The following is a 20,191-nucleotide window of genomic DNA, read 5'->3' as shown; positions in this document are numbered from 1 at the left end:
ATCGTTGAACATATGTTTTGTTTTAGCAAATACGTTCGCAATTATTTTGAATTTTTTAATAAGACAAAAAATATACGTTTTGATCTCAACATCAATTTTGCATCAACCTATAGAGAAGCCCCATCACCATGTTTCATAGAACGCAAGTGATGTTGGTTAGCAACAAAGTGGCGGGCATTTTATTTTGTTTGACAACATACGCATAATGGTTCTATCACATGCTTTTGTCGCTGTGCTTGGCTTTGTTTGTAAATAACTTGGATATTTACGTTATAATAAATAAAAATTCACTATGGTGAATTGCAGTATGTTTGGTTGCAGCAGTAGGAGCGTCAAAGGTGTTAAATGAGTCAGTTTTCACAGGTAATTGATTCCGAATATTTTCCCATGATTCACATTGATTTTTGGCATTTATTGTCCAAACACGTGTATTATGTTGCTTAAAAACTTTCCTTATATCAACATATTTACTTCAGATACTGTTTTTTCTCAATTGAGGGAATAAATTTGTGAATTAAAGTATGTGTACTATTGATAATGACAGTTGATTACGAGCAATATATCGAGGCCGCACTAGGCATCCATATAAAGTTTGAGTCTTTATCGAGCAGAGGTCGATTATAGAAAAATAAATTGGAATAACCCTGCAATAATGCTGGTACATATTTAAAAGTATTTACAATGTAAATTAATATTCATTTGGCAATTCTCAACCTGAGTAAGACCCATTGTTTTGCTGCGAACTGTTGCTAACTTAATACCCAATAGTCATAGAATGGTTTTCCTACGTTTGGGCTTCTCTATAACTTGGAGCATTATTACTCTGAGGTTTTGATTTTATTTTTAGTAAAAGAACTTAACTAGAATACAAACTTAAGTGTTACAAGCACATAATATTATTTATTAGCAAATCAATAAATTATTTTACTTCAAAGATGTTCTTTTTTGTCACATATGAACAACATTTAATGAAGGAATATTTTTGTATATAAAAATGCATGTTTCTTCATTTGTCCCCAGGTATGCCTTCATTTATCCGATTGCGATGAAACTTTAGGGAGTTGTTGTGCGCACGCCCGCAAAGGTCTCTGAATTAGTACAACCACTTTACAATAGGCGGTGTGCGGGTAGATTTAACAAATGCGTGAATTTCATATTGTTTGGCGGCAGTTTGTGTTTTCAGTGTATGAGTGCACGCATGACAGAATGGAATGTAATCAAATATAAACAGCGACATTTCATAATAATAAAACAACTTTTTTTTTTCTGCGAATAACCACAAAGTTAGTGTTTCAAACGTAAGTTTTATAGCGACATTTCACTTTGTGTGCGACATATCAAGTTGTGTTAATTGTGAAATCAAAATTACCAGTCGATATTAGATGATATATTATACCACACGCCTTTTCATTTCTCTTTGAATCTGTAATATTTGTCAAAAAGTATTACTTTCTTGGCTTATTTAAGCTTGGCTTTCCCTGGGCTGGTATTCTGAACGCAATTATAGTGTGACATAGCACGATTTTACGTACTAAATATGCGTTATAGCGCGCTGTAAATGCGTTCTGAATACCAGCCCCGATTGGTTGAAATTGGAGATTGAACATTCAAGCCCTTAACATGCGACAGGATATTGTACAAATATCTAAGAACTTTTTAAAAGAAATATATCGAGTGTTTGAAAGTTCAATATGCAGGAGGTTGAACAAATAAGAATTCGAACATTATTTCGTTACCGTAGATTGGCACTAAAAAAAGCTGAAAATAGCATTAAATAACGGAAATTTTTTTTTTTTTTAGCTATGTGTAATATTCTAACCTTACGAACATATTGTCATCTCAAAATGGTATATTGAACATACAAGAACTAGGGGCAGCCCATAGTAAAAAAAAAAGTGATGCCATTAAAATAAATTTCTAGATATTTAGGGAAAAAATCATTGTACTTTATGCAAATTCTAATAACTGTTATAATTTTCATGATTTTAAATTGAAGTATATGGGTAGTTTGATATACATGTTTTTATACTTTTAAACTACTTTTAATTACTTATATTGTATATGTATATAAAATCAATATATTGCTGCTCTTACTATGTGTCATTAATTTTGAAGATGTTTTTAAATTTACTTAAATTTATTTTCTTATTTAAAGATTCTTTAAAGATTCGTCTCGTCGTTTCTTTGAATCTTTTAAAATATGTATGTGTATATTTATGTTTTTCCTTTTTAAAAAATGTTATTATTATTATTTCATTTTATTTTTACATTTGAGCATTTTTTTACTTTAATTTTAATTTTTAAACAATTTCTATTTATGGTTTTTTTTTCCTTCTCTTTTTTGTACTTTAAATAATAACCTTACATATTATTACTTTATAATATGGAAACTTCGCTGGTCCATTAGATTTAAGTCTAACTGTGTAAAATATAAAACTTTGTAACTGTACTGTATGTTTCCTAAATAAAAGAAAATAAAAAAATATTTAAAAAAATAGTCCTGGGTGTTGATAACCAGTAAAGCATTTAATGCGGCATCCATGTCTACACCTCTTCTCTCACAAAAATATTTCATAGTTAATTATAAAATGTTGTAAATATGGTTATTATTTTTCTGCAAATGGTGAGGGTAAAAAAAAAGAAATTGTATGTTAAATGAAGAGATTTGCACATTTTAAAACCAAACAAATAGAATGCGCTCGGGAAGTGTTATATAATTACGTCAGAAACTAAACAAATATACAGACCTGAGGGATTGAGTCCTCCCGTACTTGCGGGAGTTAAACCACTTAATCCTAGTGCCGCTAACCCTGCCAAAGGGTTCTTGGCTATGGCTCCCATCTGTAAAACACCCATATATCAGCACAAGGGCACTAAATAAGGAAGCAAACTGCTCAACATCTACCCTGATGGCGTAAGACTGACGGTGATAAATGTTATATGCATTAAAACTTACTAACATGTGCGAGACACAATACCTTTTTGGTAGTGTTAAAACGCATGTAATACGATAAGAAAATTGACACCATCAAGACAAATGAGAGGAGAGTGGAAAATGCAAATGTGATTAAGTTTTCTTTCTGCGTGATTTCCTCTGGCACGGCTGGGATAGGAGTATCAGCTGGAAAGGTAAGATGAACATGGATAACTTCAAGTAGTAGGGCTAGTCCAATCTGCCGAGTAAATTGAATGAACATCCACACATAGGAAACCCCGGGTCAAGGATAACGATGGCAGGAGAGCCACGCAACATTTGGATAGTTGGATCGAATGAGGTCAGGTTCTTATTTGTGGATGCTTATTAAATCAACTCGGAAACAAAATTTAGTATCAACGATCGATTTGAGTCGAGCACGTGAGCTAGGGGTGGTGCTGCCCCCTTGGAAAACACAAATATGTATATTAATTTGAATTTAATAACAAGAGTATTAGCGGAATTTACAGTGAGTACCAAATTACAAATAAAAAAATAAAACGAGTATTGTGCATTTACTGTGATAAAGCCATGCACTCGTTCCCGGTAAGTCATCTAGTCTTAGAAGGATTTGTAAGGCAGGAAACTGGATGCATCATATTGGGGTTTAAACCTTTTGCGTGGGTTTCCAACAAATACAATTATCACTGCGATAATATTATAGTAATAAAGCGTCGGTTTCTTTACCGCTTACTACCGCTTCTTCACGCAAAAAGTATGATGGCAGTGCCAGAGAAACAAATTAAGCTGCAGATACTTTACTCCAAAGCAAATAAAATAAATCATATCAGACCAAGTTAATTATCTGCCTAATTTCTACTGGCGCATGTTAAGGGAAAATTAAAACACCAATAATATAAGCACGAAAGGTTACCATTTCAGTATTCATTATCTACAGGGTGAAAGATATTTAGTATTTAAGGTTGCATTCTTTTATTAAGGGTATCAAAAGTACAAAGGAAGGTGAAAAGTATATAAAAGTCGAGTATGTACAATATGTATTTTATAGGCAGTTCACTTTCTGACAAAATTATTTTTTTGTGAATAGAAAAACTCTCGAAGCATTTGCTAAGAAATTTAGCAATTTTGAAGAAATTTCGAAAGATGTCATGTCATGAATTTGAAAAACATGCACAAAAAATAAAACTCAGTTATAAAGATACATAAATATTTTTATATGTACACTATGGTCGAAAATAACATGACAGTAATAACAATAAATATAAATTACATAATTCCGTTTCACAAGTGTGCGTGGATAGGTAGAGTTGCAAAACTAAGGGGTCTAGGGGGGACAGAACATTCTTTGGGGTCAGATCTGGAGTTGGCGCTATACACTTCCACTAGAGGAGTGGGATCGGGTACATCAACACAACGTTACTACAGTAGGAGATCTTAAGGGGGGGCAGCACCAAGCCTTATATCCACTTCCCGTTTTATGTCAAACTTCACATCTTGTCAACATTGCCAGTGAAAGGGTTCCCTATTGTCGAATACTCTCTCTTTTTAAACCAGTGCTTGATATTTTTACAGTTTTGCGAAAATATAGATCCAGCACATGTATACAGTGGCTATCTTTCTCAGGCTTAACCCTGAGCGTTCACATTAGATTTGAATGCAAGAAAAGTCAACAGTTTGGAATCGAAAGAATAGAAAAACAGGTTTTTTTTTTTAAAAAAAAACAGATTTATGAGCAAAAAGACTATGCTAGATTTTTTACAAGGAAAAAACCATAGACAAAATGTTTACTCAATATAGGTACTCCAGTAATGGCTGCTTGAGTACCTATATCATTGTATATTTTTTAATTGTTCAAGAGATTAATAAAACAATGCATCTTTTGATAATGGGTTACATAAAATACTTTAAAAAGGTAAGTTCACTTAACAGACACTACCAGTGCAAGGACGAAGTGTAATTCAATAAGGAAGTTCAATGAATTTTTAAATGACTTTATTTGTTAATAGACTATCAAACTAAGTAAAAAAAATATTTTTTTTAATGTATCTATAATCGCCATGCACCTTTTAAGTTTTGTAATTTTGGAAATCCCCACCAAAACTTCTAAATTACATTGCACGCAACATCACCGTCATCATTTGACATAATATGATTAGTTTGTAGGAATGACAGACAGTTTGTTTTTGTTTCCGACATTTGAAAATTGAACCCCGTACAATCATAATTCATACCCGCTAAAGGTTGAAAAACATGGCTACCCCGGAATCTGGAAATCTGCAGTCGGGTGCCACAACAACATACTTGACAATGGTATAATTTATTGGTTATCGCAAACACGTACTCTGGGTTTATTAAGAAACTTCGCAATGCTTTAATTTCTAAACTTTTTTTTTCGTTCAATTTCTCGGAGCACTGAACTTCCTTATTGGGCGATATTGATACAATTGTGTTGAACTTTTCTTGTACTTCATTTCTTAACTGACTCAATTACATCAAATGAGTTACAAATTGTGTACATAGAGAGCCTCGTGGGATGGACAATTTGAGTGGCAATGCTACAGACGGTGTGTTTGGCAAGCGGGGCCCAGACTCACGGGCATCTGTTCCGGGTGCACGTGGTGGTGCAGAAGGTGCGGGGGCGGGGGGTGGTGGGGCAGCAGGTGCGGCGGGGGTAGCGCGGCCAGCAGGGGAGGGTGCACGCCCCCCTTCAGCAGCGGCTCGGCGGGGTGCAGCGCCACCCCGTACAAGCCGCCCCCGAGCACTGCCTGCTGGCCGACACATGTTAGGCTAGCCCCATACACTTCGCTACACATCCTGCGCGCCATCTCTGCTCTCCCCAGATAATACCCCTCATCTTCCTGCTCGCAATCCCGATTTACACACACTCAATCCACGGAAATATTACATATATATATAGCCAATCGACGGGTTTAAAACCCTCACAGATTGTCATGATTTATTTAACTTAAACACATTACTTAACCTAACCCTTACACAATAGTATTTCACAATACAGTATATTTTTCACTGCACATTTTAAAGCAACTGATTTCTTTAAATTATGTGCTTAATTTGACAGATTTTTCGAATAATGTGACAGATTTCTTTGGATCTAGCATAAACTGTTGGTAAAAAAAAGCCAAGTTTACAAAAAGAATTCTATTTTTGAATATGAATTATTTTTAGTTTTGGAATTCATTCATAAACAAGTAACAAGGTACCCACTTACCAATAAAAAGTTACACCATCTTTATTATGTTTATGCGAACGGTTTTTACACACTTTCACGACACAATCAGGCATTTTGGTTTCAAATTAAATGCCAAGCTAACGTCAAAACCCGGCTGACAGTTAAAGAATGACTAAATATGCATTGGGCATTACTGCGTGTTTTGGCATGAGTTAAGTGTCATAATTTCAGAGTGCCTAGAGTGCATCTTTGTGTATTCATAGGTTGATGGTTTAATTTTAACGAACAAGCTAATATGGTTACGTACAAGTACAATTAAACATCAACTTAAAAACTTAACTTGAACTTCAATTTAATTCCATAAATTTAAGATTGTTCATTTAATCTGTACACAAGTATATACTCAAATCTAGCAATAACAAAGCATTGCTGGGTTCAGCTCGTTAGTAATAAATAGAAGTCTAAATAGAGTACTGTTTTAATTTTATTACATTTAAAACGCTAAATACCCTCAGATCTCATAATCTATGTATCATAAGGCAGCTTCACCAAGCGGATTGCAAAAAGTTACGCGGAATAAAATAATTATTCTGGTCCATTTCAAGCATAGACAACTGATTGTAAACTCACGAGGTGACCACCCTCTGTGTTATTTTGTCATCACTGGGTATTAGAGATGATTATGATGTAATGAATAAAATATTCGAAATAAAACTATTACAAGACAAAAATATAGAGATGAGGGAAGCATTAGATTCGTTTATAACCAACGAATCTGGAAAAAAAATGCTTTTTAAAACATAGGGAAAAGAGGACGACAAAACAAAATCCATGAGTTCGCAACACAAGCCACAGGACCATAATCCGATTCAATGGCCTTACCACGGAATCTTTGGGTGGTACAGTAAAAGTACATTAATTTGACATTCAACGGACTGATACCATAAAAAACTGACAAAAATTATTTCAGACAAAATATGCCTGACATATTGAGAACTTTTTCATTATGAAAATGTTAACGCATTACCAACATTCATTTTTAACAGTTGGAATTTACATATTTTTTGTCAAAAATAAATAGTGAAAAATGGTTTTGGGACCAAGAAACAGAAAATAAATATGTAATTGACACATTTATTTAACTAGAGAATCACAACTCAATTATACATGAAACAAGATGGCCAGGTTTATTATCCTCTTCTCCCTAATTTCAATCAATGTTAAAAGCCCCAAAAAGCATGTGATTTATGGTGAAAGAATAATAAAAGTTTGAAACGCTTACTTCTTGCGCTGGTACAGCATAATTTCCTTGGATAGTATATGCTTGCCCTCCTGCCAATATAACTGGACCGCCCACTTGAGGTTTGGGCCTGTATGGGATTGTCGCACCCTTCGGCGGACTCTAAAAAGAAAACGAAAATGCATGTTTTATTGATTAAACTATTGATAGAATTTATTTAACAGAGTTTATTACAGAATGCGATACAAAGCGACAGATAAAACTGAACTTTTCAAATAATAATACTAGCAAGGCTAATGAAGGATAGTTGGACAAATGCCAGTCTTACATTTCACTGTTTAATAAATTACCCTTCATTCATTCACAATTTGAATTACATTATATATTTTATCTATGTACCATACTTGTAAAAGCCCTCCGGGAGTTTATACGAATGAAATAAATTTGAGAAGTTAGTTTCATTTGTTACAATCACGATCCTAATAAGGTCCCCCCACACATAGAAAAATTGAAATTTTATACAAAAACTTACAAAAGCTAGTTGACAATAAACGAGGTGTGTTCAGAATATAACGGGAATTTTTAAATTTCGAGGGTTTGGAGAGTCCGATTGTCAATTTAAAAAAAATGTATGTTGGCATACATGCCCCTGAAGTATGCTAAAATTTTCGGCTGTATTCACTGTTTACTTTGTCTGCGGCAGCCACTAAGGTTAGACGTGCTCGACGAGGCGTGACTCGGCGATCCAGAATGCCTCCACTGCGACGATTGAGCCTTAGTTTCGATGTCATATAAGTTTCTTCACCTGTTAAAACACGTTTCAGTAATTCTGCATCGTTTTTCAAATCAATTTCATTTAGTGACACCTGAGCAACTTCCATTGGCCGCTGTTTCAGTTCAAAATTTAACAATTTTGGAACAAACTTTGCTGCCACGGGTTTCATACCCTAAACATTCAAAATAATTTCATGGCAGGGCCAATCGATATGCCAACATCATCAGCGACTTCTCTGATTGTGATTCAGCGATCGTTCATAACCATTTCATTAACTTTTTCCACGTTTTCATCGGTTATTGATGTGCTGAGGCGCCTTCTTGGAAACGCTAATACCACTCGTAAACTCTTGTTTCACTCATAGCAGACCATAGACCATTGTTAGCATTTCATACACTTTATTTCATTTTTTACAGAAAATTTGATACAAATTCCATTTTTTCATCGTTCCATTTCTTTTAACAAAATTGCGGAGCTCATATAAACACATCTAACCTTAGCGGCTGGCACAGAGTAAACAAAAAAAATTGACAATCGAACCCTCCAAACTAGCGAAATTTTAAAATTTCCGTTATTTTCTGAAAACACCTCGTATTTCACACCGCGATGTGATTAAAATGTGGCGGATTTTTATTATTTCATTTTACTTATTTATTTAATTGTACTTTTACACATGAATAAAAATTAAGATAAATAAAAAAGAAATCCACCTAATAAATACAAAAACCTTACCATTGGTTAATTTGTAAATAGATTTAGATGCTTTATTATAGCATATGATGTCCTCTTATTTAAACCCAATGGTGCATAGGGCATTACACTGGTACACCAAATGTGGCGTATCTTTATTATTTGTAACACAGAGGTAAGATGATCAGTCTTACATTTGATTACCAGTCAAGAGACTATGAAATGCTGGGATGAAAAACAACCTTTTTAAACAATATTTTGAGTCAAACTTGCTCGGAATCAAAACTTGGACACTAAACATCACGGGACAATATATTAAAGGCATAAAAAACTATTACAAATAATAATACACTTATCTGTTTATAAATTTGTATAAACCACTTAAATTTTCAGTTTTATGTAGACTGGTTTCGATGTTCCTACCTCATCATCAGGACATATTAAAATGTATAAATATCACACCACAAAGTAAAAATGTTTTTAATATAAAGAATATAAATGAAAAATGATTATGTACCTCGAGCATGACGCAACATATGTGATAAATGCACTGGGTTATCGCTTCGGAAGTTCCACTTATTGTCACGGCACGTTCCGTTGAATTTGGCAACATTTCACCCGCAACCTGCAATACCAAGGAGAATGAAAACATGCGATCCACAGTTCACTACTCCTAGCTAGCCGTCAGTGATAACCCTCGGATCTCATAATCTTATGTATCATAAGGCAGCTTCATCTCCACAACCTTCAACAGCTACGCAAAATACCGTTTGATATTTTGGTCATGACATAACATTAGTGATGACAACTGTTTTCCAATTTTGTAAGATGCCCACCCTCTGTGTATTTTTGTCATCATGGGGTATGAAAATTCAACAGGTGTACAACCAGCCTTTATACTTGGTTTATTAGTCAGATAAGAATAATAAAAAAAAAAGATTTAAGTTAAGTTTATCCTATTCTTGCCGTCACCCCGGCAAATGGTAGGGAGCGAGCATTTTAATATCATCAGGTTTTAACAACGGTCAGGGAGGATGCCGCTTCTTTTGTGATATAAAGCATCACATCTCATCTGCACTGCAAAACATACATCTAGAAGTTTCAGAAACATTGAAAATAAAAAAATTTAAATGTATTTTCTTCTATTAAAAAAAAAAGAAAAACAGTTTATTCGTATCCATATAACTGATCTTTCCGGCTGTTGATTATATCTGTAAATTTATAATATTATACAAGTTAGTACTAATATAAATCTTCACCAAAAAGCCACAGAAAGTGGCTTGGTGGGATTTTTTAGTGACTAAAAATACATTTTTTTATATTTTTATTAAATGTTAAAAGTGTAAAAATGTATATTAATGTAAATAAATTTTTAAAAAACATTCTAGCAAGGTGTTTATTCAATCTGCAGTGCCCTGTAAGGGCTCTAGTAATAACCCTCACTTGTTTCAGGCTGAGCTTCATTTATTTTGATTAATCAACGCATGTATTTTTACATATTTTTTTTTGCACCACAACAGGCCAGGAGGCTTAATTACAGTGGTAAATTACATCACAGAGCCCAGGCTTGAGAAAAATCACATTTTAATTTTTGTGTTCTCACCGGGAATCGAACCCGGAACCTTCCGTGCGTGAGTCAAGCGTCTTGACCACTACACCACTTATGTTAAGTATGATAAATGTGATAACTTATACAGAATTAAATGGTGTTTTTGCTTACATCATCATTTCAAAAAGTTTGTTTTTATATCTTGGCAGGAAAAAAAATTGTTTTCCTTTCATACTTGATGATTAACATGTTTCCGTTGTCTCGATGGTTGTAAGTGTCATTATCATACCTGAATATTAGCCCCAGTAACATCTCTGATCTCTTTGATCTTGGATCCACCCTTCCCAATAAGGGAGCCACACTGACTGGCCGGAACAATGAGACGCAGGGTGATGACAGGACGGGGGTTGCCAGAACCCCCCCCACCCGCACCGCCCATTTCACCGAATTGTGAACACCACTGCAAGAAAAGATTTACATGTGAATTTATTCATATTTTTATTAACTTAGTATACTTTGATTAATGTACAAGGAATTGTTTAATTGACCATTTCACAATGAAAGCAATGATCTAGCGGATCTTTTTTGTTGATTTTTTTTGGTAGTTTCACTGAATTTGTCACTAAATCGGAAGATTGTAGACATTCATATTTATTGATGAGATTGTTATATAAAAAAATAAGATCTTAAGGTGAATAGATTGTAAATAATTAAGATGCCCCAATTTATTTTACATAAATGAAACAACTTCATAATTAAAAAGTAGAATTAAACGTAAGAAATAAAGAATTTGATTAATCAATCTACTGCATCTTAAAAGCACAATATTAAGTTAACATTGTAATTCAGTGCGTGTACACAATCTGAAACAGAATATATAGATGGCAAATTATACAAGAATTTAAAGAGCATTGTGGACTTACATCTTCGAATTTCTTGCAAATAAGTGTGAATGCTTTGAAAATAGCATTTGTGGGTCCAGTGACTGTTACAATCCTCTCAGGACAAGAACCATCCGATATGTTTATCTTCGCTCCAGACTGCCGAACCGCAAAACAATACAATATATTAGAATACAAAAAATGACAAATAAAGCATGAGAAAAGTCCAAAAATTACAAATTGATAAACCATCACGCCATTTCTCTACAGAATGCAACATCACTCTGTCTTTGCACACAGACCTCGCTTCCTAGTTTTCTATTTTCTACATCCATCAACATTCGCATTGTAAATTATTTCGGCCGTTATTTCGCTGTCCATTCACTCTACATCTTCAAACTTTGCATATTTATATATATTATTTTATATTTATATAATATTCCATTTTTATTTTTTTATTGTTAAATTAAAAATAAATATTTTTAAAAAGACAAACGCAGCTCATTTATTGATTTTGTTGATAATGCTCATCTCAACCTTACATAATGCACGGATCTCGTCATTTGTGCACATATCATACATAGTTTTACCACACGTTTGTCTGAGATCGCATTCGCACAGCATTCAGCCTACTTTCATCCTTATTTTTACTATCCCATACTTCACTTCCATACATAAGGGTCAGCACCAGGGTCGAAGAATTGAAGACAAAAGTGGATAAAGGTGTTATGTTATAAAAATAAAAAGCAGAGGCATATGGGGTTAAAGTTTTGAACACCAGTACAATTACTGACAAAATAACACCTTCATTCGCGCTCAAAATATGCTACTTTTTGAAGGTGTAGTTGGCTTTATGTGAAAGGATCTTCATTCATGTTTAAAAAAGTAACTTTTTTTTTTAATTTGCAACATGGCGGCTTCATCCACTCATGCCTTCAATTATTTGATGGTAAAACAAAATGTGACTGAAATAAAATTCCCTCAGATCTCATAATCAGTGTATCACTAGGCAGCTTCATCTCCAGACGACTTGAAAACATTATGCAAATATTCATAATATTTGGTTCACAATAACTTAATGTGAACTATGTAATGTAATCGCTTTTGATGCCCACCCTCTGAATTATGGTTTCATCACAGGGTAGATAATATTTAAGGTGATGAAGAATAGAATTCACCTTAAATAATATTGCTACTAAAATAAAATGATTTTATTTCAAAGAATTGTGGATACAGAACATACTAATGTTTTTACAAGTATATTAGGTAACAATCACATAGAAATGGATCGAATTCAAATAAACATGACTGGCAGCTATGTAATAATATGACGAGGGTATTTAAGTATGCGTAATTTAGACAAACTCTTTTTGAATAACATATACGTTCCAATACGGGTTAGCTTAAATGTTGGTTTTATCAAACTTAATGCTCTAATAGTTTAATAAATATTTACCTCTTCTCTGAAACGTTTTACGATTTCACCCTTCTTTCCAATAATGCTTCCTACTTCCTGAAAAGATAAAAAAAAAATCAGTAAAATGGTCAATTAAATGTTTTGCAGAATGATCATCCCCACCCCTGAAACAAGACACCCGCGTACAATCAAAAAGGTTTTGAGTTATGTGTCCTAGATCAAAAAGCTGGTTAAGTCTTCAATTATTTTAGGTAAAAGATTTAACTTTTGTTCCATTATAATTTGTTATAAAAGAAAAACATACATATTAATATTAACGATGACAAAACAGTTGGTTTAGACAATGCTAAATGAGGCAATTAGTTTTAAAGATAATCAACTGTTACATATTGAGCTATTAATCTGGACCTAGGGCAGACATTGATGAGATAATAAATTAACAATTAATACTCGTTTCTATGGTAATAAATATTTTATAAACGTTAAGTGATAAAATACCATGCTTCCATGTTAAAAAAAATCATTGTCCAACTTTGAATAAACAGATGTCACATTTGTAGTAATTACAAATTTTTATTTGACAAATTATTGAAATTACATAGAACTTTTTAGGTCTAGACTTGAAGTGATCAAAACAATATTTTCACACATAATAACTCGTAATTTTTTTAATGAAAGTCACCATATTATATGTTATAATATCTGGTGTATTTTTAGTATATATTATCGTATAAACTTGATGCAAATAAAAATAATTTATAAATAGAGCTGATTTTATTATCTTTCTCTTTTTTTAATTCATTCATATAAATTTGTTATGGCTTTGTGTATGATGGTGCTGGTTGAAATGCTTTATTTTAGTTAAATTTGGTACAATTATTCAAATATTTATTTTGGATATTACTAATATGTAGTAACAGTTAGATGAAATAGATTGTAAAAATATTAACAGCAGAATAAAAAAAACTAAGACAATAAATTAGTCTATTCACAGATGAACTTATCTATTTTAAGATGCAAAATGTATGTATGTTTTCAATTATGTTTTTGTCTCTCGGTATGTTAGGCATTATATCATCAGTAGGAGCTCTAGTATATCAGAGATCACTTGGCCGTTCGAGGGTACTCCCTAATCAACTATGTGTTGGCAACTGGTGTGGATGGTTCTCTAGTCAGTTGTTTGAACCTCTATTCCCGGGTCATCTTTACTAGGAAACTAGTACTTCAGCAATTCGTCAACATCAAACCACAGGCGGTAAATCAAGAACGTAGAAACATTATTTATTTCACCGTGCATATTTAAACATAACTATTTTCACAGTTTAATTGTTACCAATAAATATTAAGTGTACACAAATCACGAATACGGGTTATCTGCAAATTAATCTGCATAGCATTTTTTTTATAAGCTACTTATAATCTGTATGGCATTTTCTTTATAAGCTACTTAATTACCTTTCTTAACAAATACAAAACTGATTTTTAAAAAAACGGGTTGTAAATGTAATATACAGTAAGGAAACAGCATGAAAGTGTATTCTGAAATCTGGCATATTTTTTTTATAGATAATGTAAATATGTGATAATAACAGATGTGCGATCATCAATGTTTTTTGACTGATTTATCAATATGGAGAACTTAAATATTTTCGGCATCAAAATTTAAATAATTGTACGAAATTTCAAGTGGTCGAAAATATTAAAATGTTCTTGTTGAAAATATGATTGAAGTATTTGTATAAATTCACTATAATCGCAAGGTAGTGTAAACTGTAATGATTTCATCAAGATTAGTTAACTGTGTATTGTGATCTGTCTCAAATCAATAAAAGATTATCGGGTGACTAAGATTTGATACGCACTGCAAGTGTCTGATGACTGGATGGAGGCCAAGTCTTACTACACATTGGCAGAAGGCCAGAATAGACACTAATACGTCCAGGACACAATAAAATCACTACAGATGTATTCAATTTACGAGGCGATAAATATCCTTTACCTTTATAGGTGTACACAATGTGGAGTGATTAACTCAAACGGACAAGACGTTAAATTATTTATGTAGTTTGTCTTTTTATATAACTTACTTTAATTTCCAACGGACAAATTTAAAACCATGATACTTGACAACATAAAAAATAAAAAACAATTTGCGCTCTGGAGACTTAGTAGAAGAGTGAAGACAATGAATTGTATGCAGTAAATACTTATGTCTATAAGCAACATAAATTAATAGGTATATAATGTTTTTAAGTTAAGCAAAACAACTGAAAAATTCTGAAAAATAATACAGGTATGCAGAAATTAAATATATACATAAATACGAAGTGTTTAAAACTGTTTACATTTTGTAATTTCTCTCTGTATATTAAGTCTTCTTTGTATATTCTCACACGTAAAAAAAGTATATTGTTAAGTGTCCTGGGCACGGATAACCTCAGTGAGGTCACATTATTTTTATTATTGTTTATAATGTAAAAAAAAAAAATGCAAGAAACATTATTTTTCTATGCCTTTTGCATAAAATTGGAAAGTTTTGGGAATTCATAATTTAGATATGTGTAATACAATTATTCTTTATTGTTAACTCTCTCTTCCCGGTGATGTGTAGCTAGTACAAATTGCATCTAATAACTTGAATATCTAATAACTTTGTAAGTATAATAAATACTGGGTTAAGATTTTCGGTATTCCTCCGTTGTATATTTATGTATCGATTGAAGTAATTTATTATTAAATAGTTAATAGGTCAGCCATGTGGCGTAGTAGTCAGCGCATTTGCCTACCATGCAAGAGGTGTTGGGTTCGATTACCAACATGGTTGACATATAATATTTATTTAGAAAGGTGTTTTTACACTACAATATTTCATAGTCCCAAGACTGACACCTGAAACGTAAGACTGATCATCTTATCTTAAGAAACGCTGTCATTTGTGTACCAATGCAGTACCCTATGCACTATTAGGTGCAGAAAGGGGATGATGATAAAATAGTAAATAATTATTGGGCATGGAAAAAGCATTTTGTAACAAATCGGAGATGAATCGCTAATACATTCAAAATTTTACCAATGTGACATATGTGGTATATAAAAGTACCGAATATAAGGTTGTCTCAAACACTACTTATGTCTCACTCCCAATGTTATAGGTGTATTCGCGAGCGAGAGTGCTACAGTACGCCAGTTTTGCACAGTTGCTTTTGGACCTTTGTTAGGAGCAGTCTCTCTGTTTTCCCTGCAATCATCAGCTAATCGTATTTTCATGTTTACCGCAATTAGATTAAAAATATTGCTTTTGACTTCAACTATTAATTATTGAAGAATAATTGCCCATGAATATTCCATTTTTTCCGATTTAAAGTCTTTCATTTTTTGCGTTCGGATTGAACACACAGCATTGTAAGGCGCGGATGTTTTTGGCACAGTAAGAGAAGGGTTAAGGTGACAAAAGAACACTTTAAATCCTTTAAAAAGCTTAGGATAGCAGTCGTGTATGGATTTTCAAATTACCGCTGAAAGTTCTTAATGATGACATCCTCAATAGATTTTTAATTAATTTGACATCATTAAGAATTGAACCCAGAACCCTTTAATAGGAGGTCATTTTACGAAATTATCAATACATAATGCATAAATAAATTTATTGACTGTTATTGAAGTTCAATTAGATTCCTGTAGCGCTAAAAATAAACTTAAGTTTATTTTGTCGAGTAATAAAAACAAAATGCAAGAGAAATAGGAACAGATATCCGAGAGAATGGATGTTTCGTATAAAAATTTGAATTTCCAGCGAGAAACTTGATATTCCCAGCACCCCTATGAATGCACTTCATGCACTAATGAGATTTCCGCCTGATTGGATTATACGACCTGGGAAATACAAATTCCGTATGATGTTTTATGATTTAATAATGTTTGTAAAGCAGAACACAAACCGACACACAAAGAAATTCTATACCAATATTGATTTCAATACATAATTATAATTCTAAAGGTGATGCTTACACAAACGTGTACAATTAGGTGATTTCATAAGTCATTTTAAGCTAATTAAATTTAATACGATTACTTTTACAAAGAGAATGGAGGCAAAATATACCAAAGTATTGTAGTGACAATTTTTATTTTATTGAATGCCTTATAATCTTTATTACATTGTAATGATCTCAGCAATGATCTCCATGATGCGAAAAAACTTAAGGGTTGTAAATTTCGATGTTTATTTCAATTTATAAAAATAAATATTATGTTTCGAAAATAATAGAGAATGTTGATGCGACAATTGATTTAAATGATGAATTGAATAGAAAAAATAAAAGCTTAACTGTGTATTTTAGTAAATGATTATTGAATTATTAATGTACCGAAATATGTAGCTACTTTGTGACAAATTTTAATAAACATAGAAATAATAATAGCCTGAACACATGTTTTAGTAAATGATTATTTAATTATTTATGTATTGAAATATGTACCTACTTCGCGACAACAAATGTTAATACACACGGTATTCAACTAAATAATTAATTAATAAATCAATAAAGTAACACACAATAAATGTTGAAAATTTGTTTTTTATTTAATCTAAAATAATACAAATTTTCTATTTAAATTTACTGATGTTTTGGATAAAGTAAACGTGAATTTTCCGAACAAAAATAAAAATATTGAAACCATTAACCGATCGAGGCAAAACAAGGCCCAGTTGCACAAAAAAAGTAGAGTTAAAACCAAGTTTAAATTTAAATAATGGTTGGTTTTTGTCACACTAATAATTAGAAAAACGGCACAGGGATTTCACAATCATTTGTTTATGTGATATATTTAAATTAATAACTATTGGTTATGAAGTACTATGTGGCCAATAAAATGTAAGTAAATGATACATTATTTTAGTTTGTCAGCCAGGAGTGTTTTAGTGGATCATGATCCACTGAAATTCATAAAGTTTTATCAATACAAATTAATTTTTTTATAGATAGAAATGCCCCAAAATAGGAAAAGATACACCAATATCAGACTTCATGATGAAGAACAAATTTGTAAAACCTTGTAAATTATACATATACCTTATATATCTAAATTTTATTTTAAATTACAGTCGGGATATTGTAAATTAGTTTTATGGACTCACGATTACTATAATGGATGTTTGTAAACTTGCATACGAGGTAGCGATGCTTAACAATATCCGAATACCTCAAAAATGGCACGAAACATATATATACATAAATAAATTCAGAAAAATAACCAATTCTTGAAGAAGACTATGAAATTATGACTAGATCCCAATAACATCCTTGCATTAAAAAATACTATGTAGCAAAAGTTGTGCGTGAAAAGAACGAGAGACGGGGATATTTTTTTTTAGGAAATCCGTTAAAAATCTAAATAACTCCCATTTGCCCAACTAGCCAGATATTGTTATAGTTGCAATGTACGAAGTTAAGATGATTTTATTACAGCTTGGGTTTTCTGGGAATGCAAAGAGAAAGCAAGGAATGTATCATTTGGATATTGATTTTTCAAAAATAGATTTAAGTGAGTTATCTATCTTCTAAAATGATTTTTTTTTAAAGTTTTTAGTTTAGATATTGATTGTTTCCGATTCCGTTGACTCGTTTGTACTGATTTTTGTTTCAATAAAAACCCTTTTTTGGTTGTTTGTTTAGAAATTAGAATTTTAATTTTGTCATGATTATAATAATTTAAACATGTTGATTAAATAGTTTTACGAGATAAATTATTCCCGATCATAATATTTGATCTTCAAAGCCTGGTAGAGTTGTAAATTTACATAAAGTACAAATAATGAAGTGTTTATTATTAAAATCAACGGCTTTTATTTTAATAGCATCATTCAGTGTACCCCAGTCTGATCCACTGTAACTCGAAGGTTAATCCACTGTGGCCCATCTCTGGGTCACATCGGATCAATTACCTTTAAGAAATAAGTAAATAGTAACTAATTAAATCAGCTATAAAATGGAAAACCGAAACAATCACTTCGAAGGCTACGGACACCTTTTTGAATTTTCAAAAGAAATACCAGTATTTAATGATACACTTCAGAGCTATGGAGGTTTAAAAAGAAAGTGATCCATTATTGCCCATGCTCCCCTACATCATTACATTAAATTTAATGTAATTTATTCAATAAAAACATACACATTACCTACTGATAAAGATAACATAAAAAGAATCATAAAATGTTACCTTGTGCATAAAATGATGATATTTAAAATACAACAAATGCACATAAAATCAAATGAATAACTTCTGTAAGTGAGAAGCTAATTTAATCTCGAAGTTATTCTTAATCTCGAATCAAAGATAACAATATTTGTATCACACACGGAGATCTATTCATAAAACAACTCACTGTTCACATTTTATTTACTTGGTATTGTAGATTCAAAGTCAGTAGATAAGACGCAATCCACATTTGGGCATTAGTTCTAGAGTCGGGTAGAGGGTACTATGAGTGCAGATTGGAGGAGAAATGGTTAACTAGTCGCTACAGATAGGAAGGGAGGGCCTTACCTTTCCTTGCATTATAAGTCTAATGGTGAGGGTGACTTTGGAGTCCTCCTCGTGGAGAGAGGGTTTGTTTTCCGCGTCCATGCTGGAGGTAGTGTAGTCGCTTGTGTCACGTGGAATGTTGGCAGCTTAAAGGAGTATACGGGCTCTATCTACTGGCTGCAGCAGGCAGGGGAAGCTGGAAAACACGCCTTGTATTAACTCGAGGAATTTCGCAACATTTTAGTTTGGGCAGGAATGGTCGGGGGCAATTCGATAAAAGGGTTCTAATGAGGAGCAGAAGTTAGCAAACTTATATTTAAGTGGAAAAAATAAACAAAAACAAACACTTTGGTTACTTCTGCCGCTGTTTCGGCGCTGACATCTAACACACGGCAAACCGCGACAAAGCGTAGAAAGCGATCGACATATCGACGCGTTAAACCTGTAAAACCAGATCGAATCGTCTGTCCTTATAAATTAAACGAGGATATTTACTATACACGGGCACCGTTATTTGAACTTTGTCGTATCTGTAACATAACCTATCAAGACTAGCCTCATGGCGGACGGACGCCTGATATCGATTTTTTTCTAACCAAATTATTATTTAACAGCAAAAACATATAATTACCTCGATAAAACTGGTACTTGTTAACACCATGAGAATGTAGAAAAATACATTATTTTAACAAACATACATTGTACTTATAATTAAAACTACGCTTATCACTATCACAGACCGCGTCCAATTGCGAAGGCGACGCCAGGCAAAAGCCGTGTAGCGACGAACTGCAACGCGGATACATTTGATACTAAAATAGCGTGTGTCGATAATAAAGTTACCTGCGTTTACTTGAACCGGGAAGAATAAAACTTTCCAACTGGGAATCCAATAATAAATTTCGTGGATTTTATTATGTAAAAGTCATGTTATTTATTTTATTATTAACAGTTCATAAATATTATTTAGATTCATACTTAAAGTAAAT

At 32.6% G+C, this 20,191-nt stretch overlaps 1 protein-coding gene across 11 annotated transcripts in view; it reads right to left on the bottom strand.

Annotated features, from left to right (window-relative positions):
* Positions 1 to 19,978, bottom strand: part of mub (poly(rC)-binding protein mub) — a 33,144-nt gene extending 13,166 nt beyond the window's left edge. For 4 of the 11 annotated variants that reach the window (XM_088243356.1, XM_088243357.1, XM_088243353.1 and 1 more), the window contains exons 1-9: positions 19,834 to 19,978; positions 19,224 to 19,398; positions 12,717 to 12,773; positions 11,303 to 11,419; positions 10,669 to 10,839; positions 9,348 to 9,455; positions 7,408 to 7,527; positions 5,530 to 5,793; positions 2,748 to 2,841 (exon numbers count right to left, since the gene is read on the bottom strand). In XM_088243356.1, coding sequence (XP_088099482.1) covers positions 2,748 to 2,841; positions 5,530 to 5,793; positions 7,408 to 7,527; positions 9,348 to 9,455; positions 10,669 to 10,839; positions 11,303 to 11,419; positions 12,717 to 12,773; positions 19,224 to 19,304 — 1,012 coding nt within the window. In that variant the 5' untranslated portion in view covers positions 19,305 to 19,398; positions 19,834 to 19,978. The remainder of the gene's footprint in view (positions 1 to 2,747; positions 2,842 to 5,529; positions 5,794 to 7,407; positions 7,528 to 9,347; positions 9,456 to 10,668; positions 10,840 to 11,302; positions 11,420 to 12,716; positions 12,774 to 19,223; positions 19,399 to 19,833) is intronic. The other 7 variants (XM_088243363.1, XM_088243364.1, XM_088243358.1 and 4 more) reach the window with 3 other exon arrangements.
* Positions 19,979 to 20,191: the final 213 nt, after the last annotated feature.

This window comes from Micrasema longulum, unplaced genomic scaffold (assembly GCF_059751315.1).
Source record: "Micrasema longulum isolate JH-2025_06_02 unplaced genomic scaffold, ASM5975131v1 h1tg000207l, whole genome shotgun sequence".
NCBI lineage: Eukaryota > Metazoa > Arthropoda > Insecta > Trichoptera > Brachycentridae > Micrasema > Micrasema longulum.
Note: the sequence above shows the minus strand (reverse complement) of the source record. Positions and strands in the feature narration are given on the sequence as shown.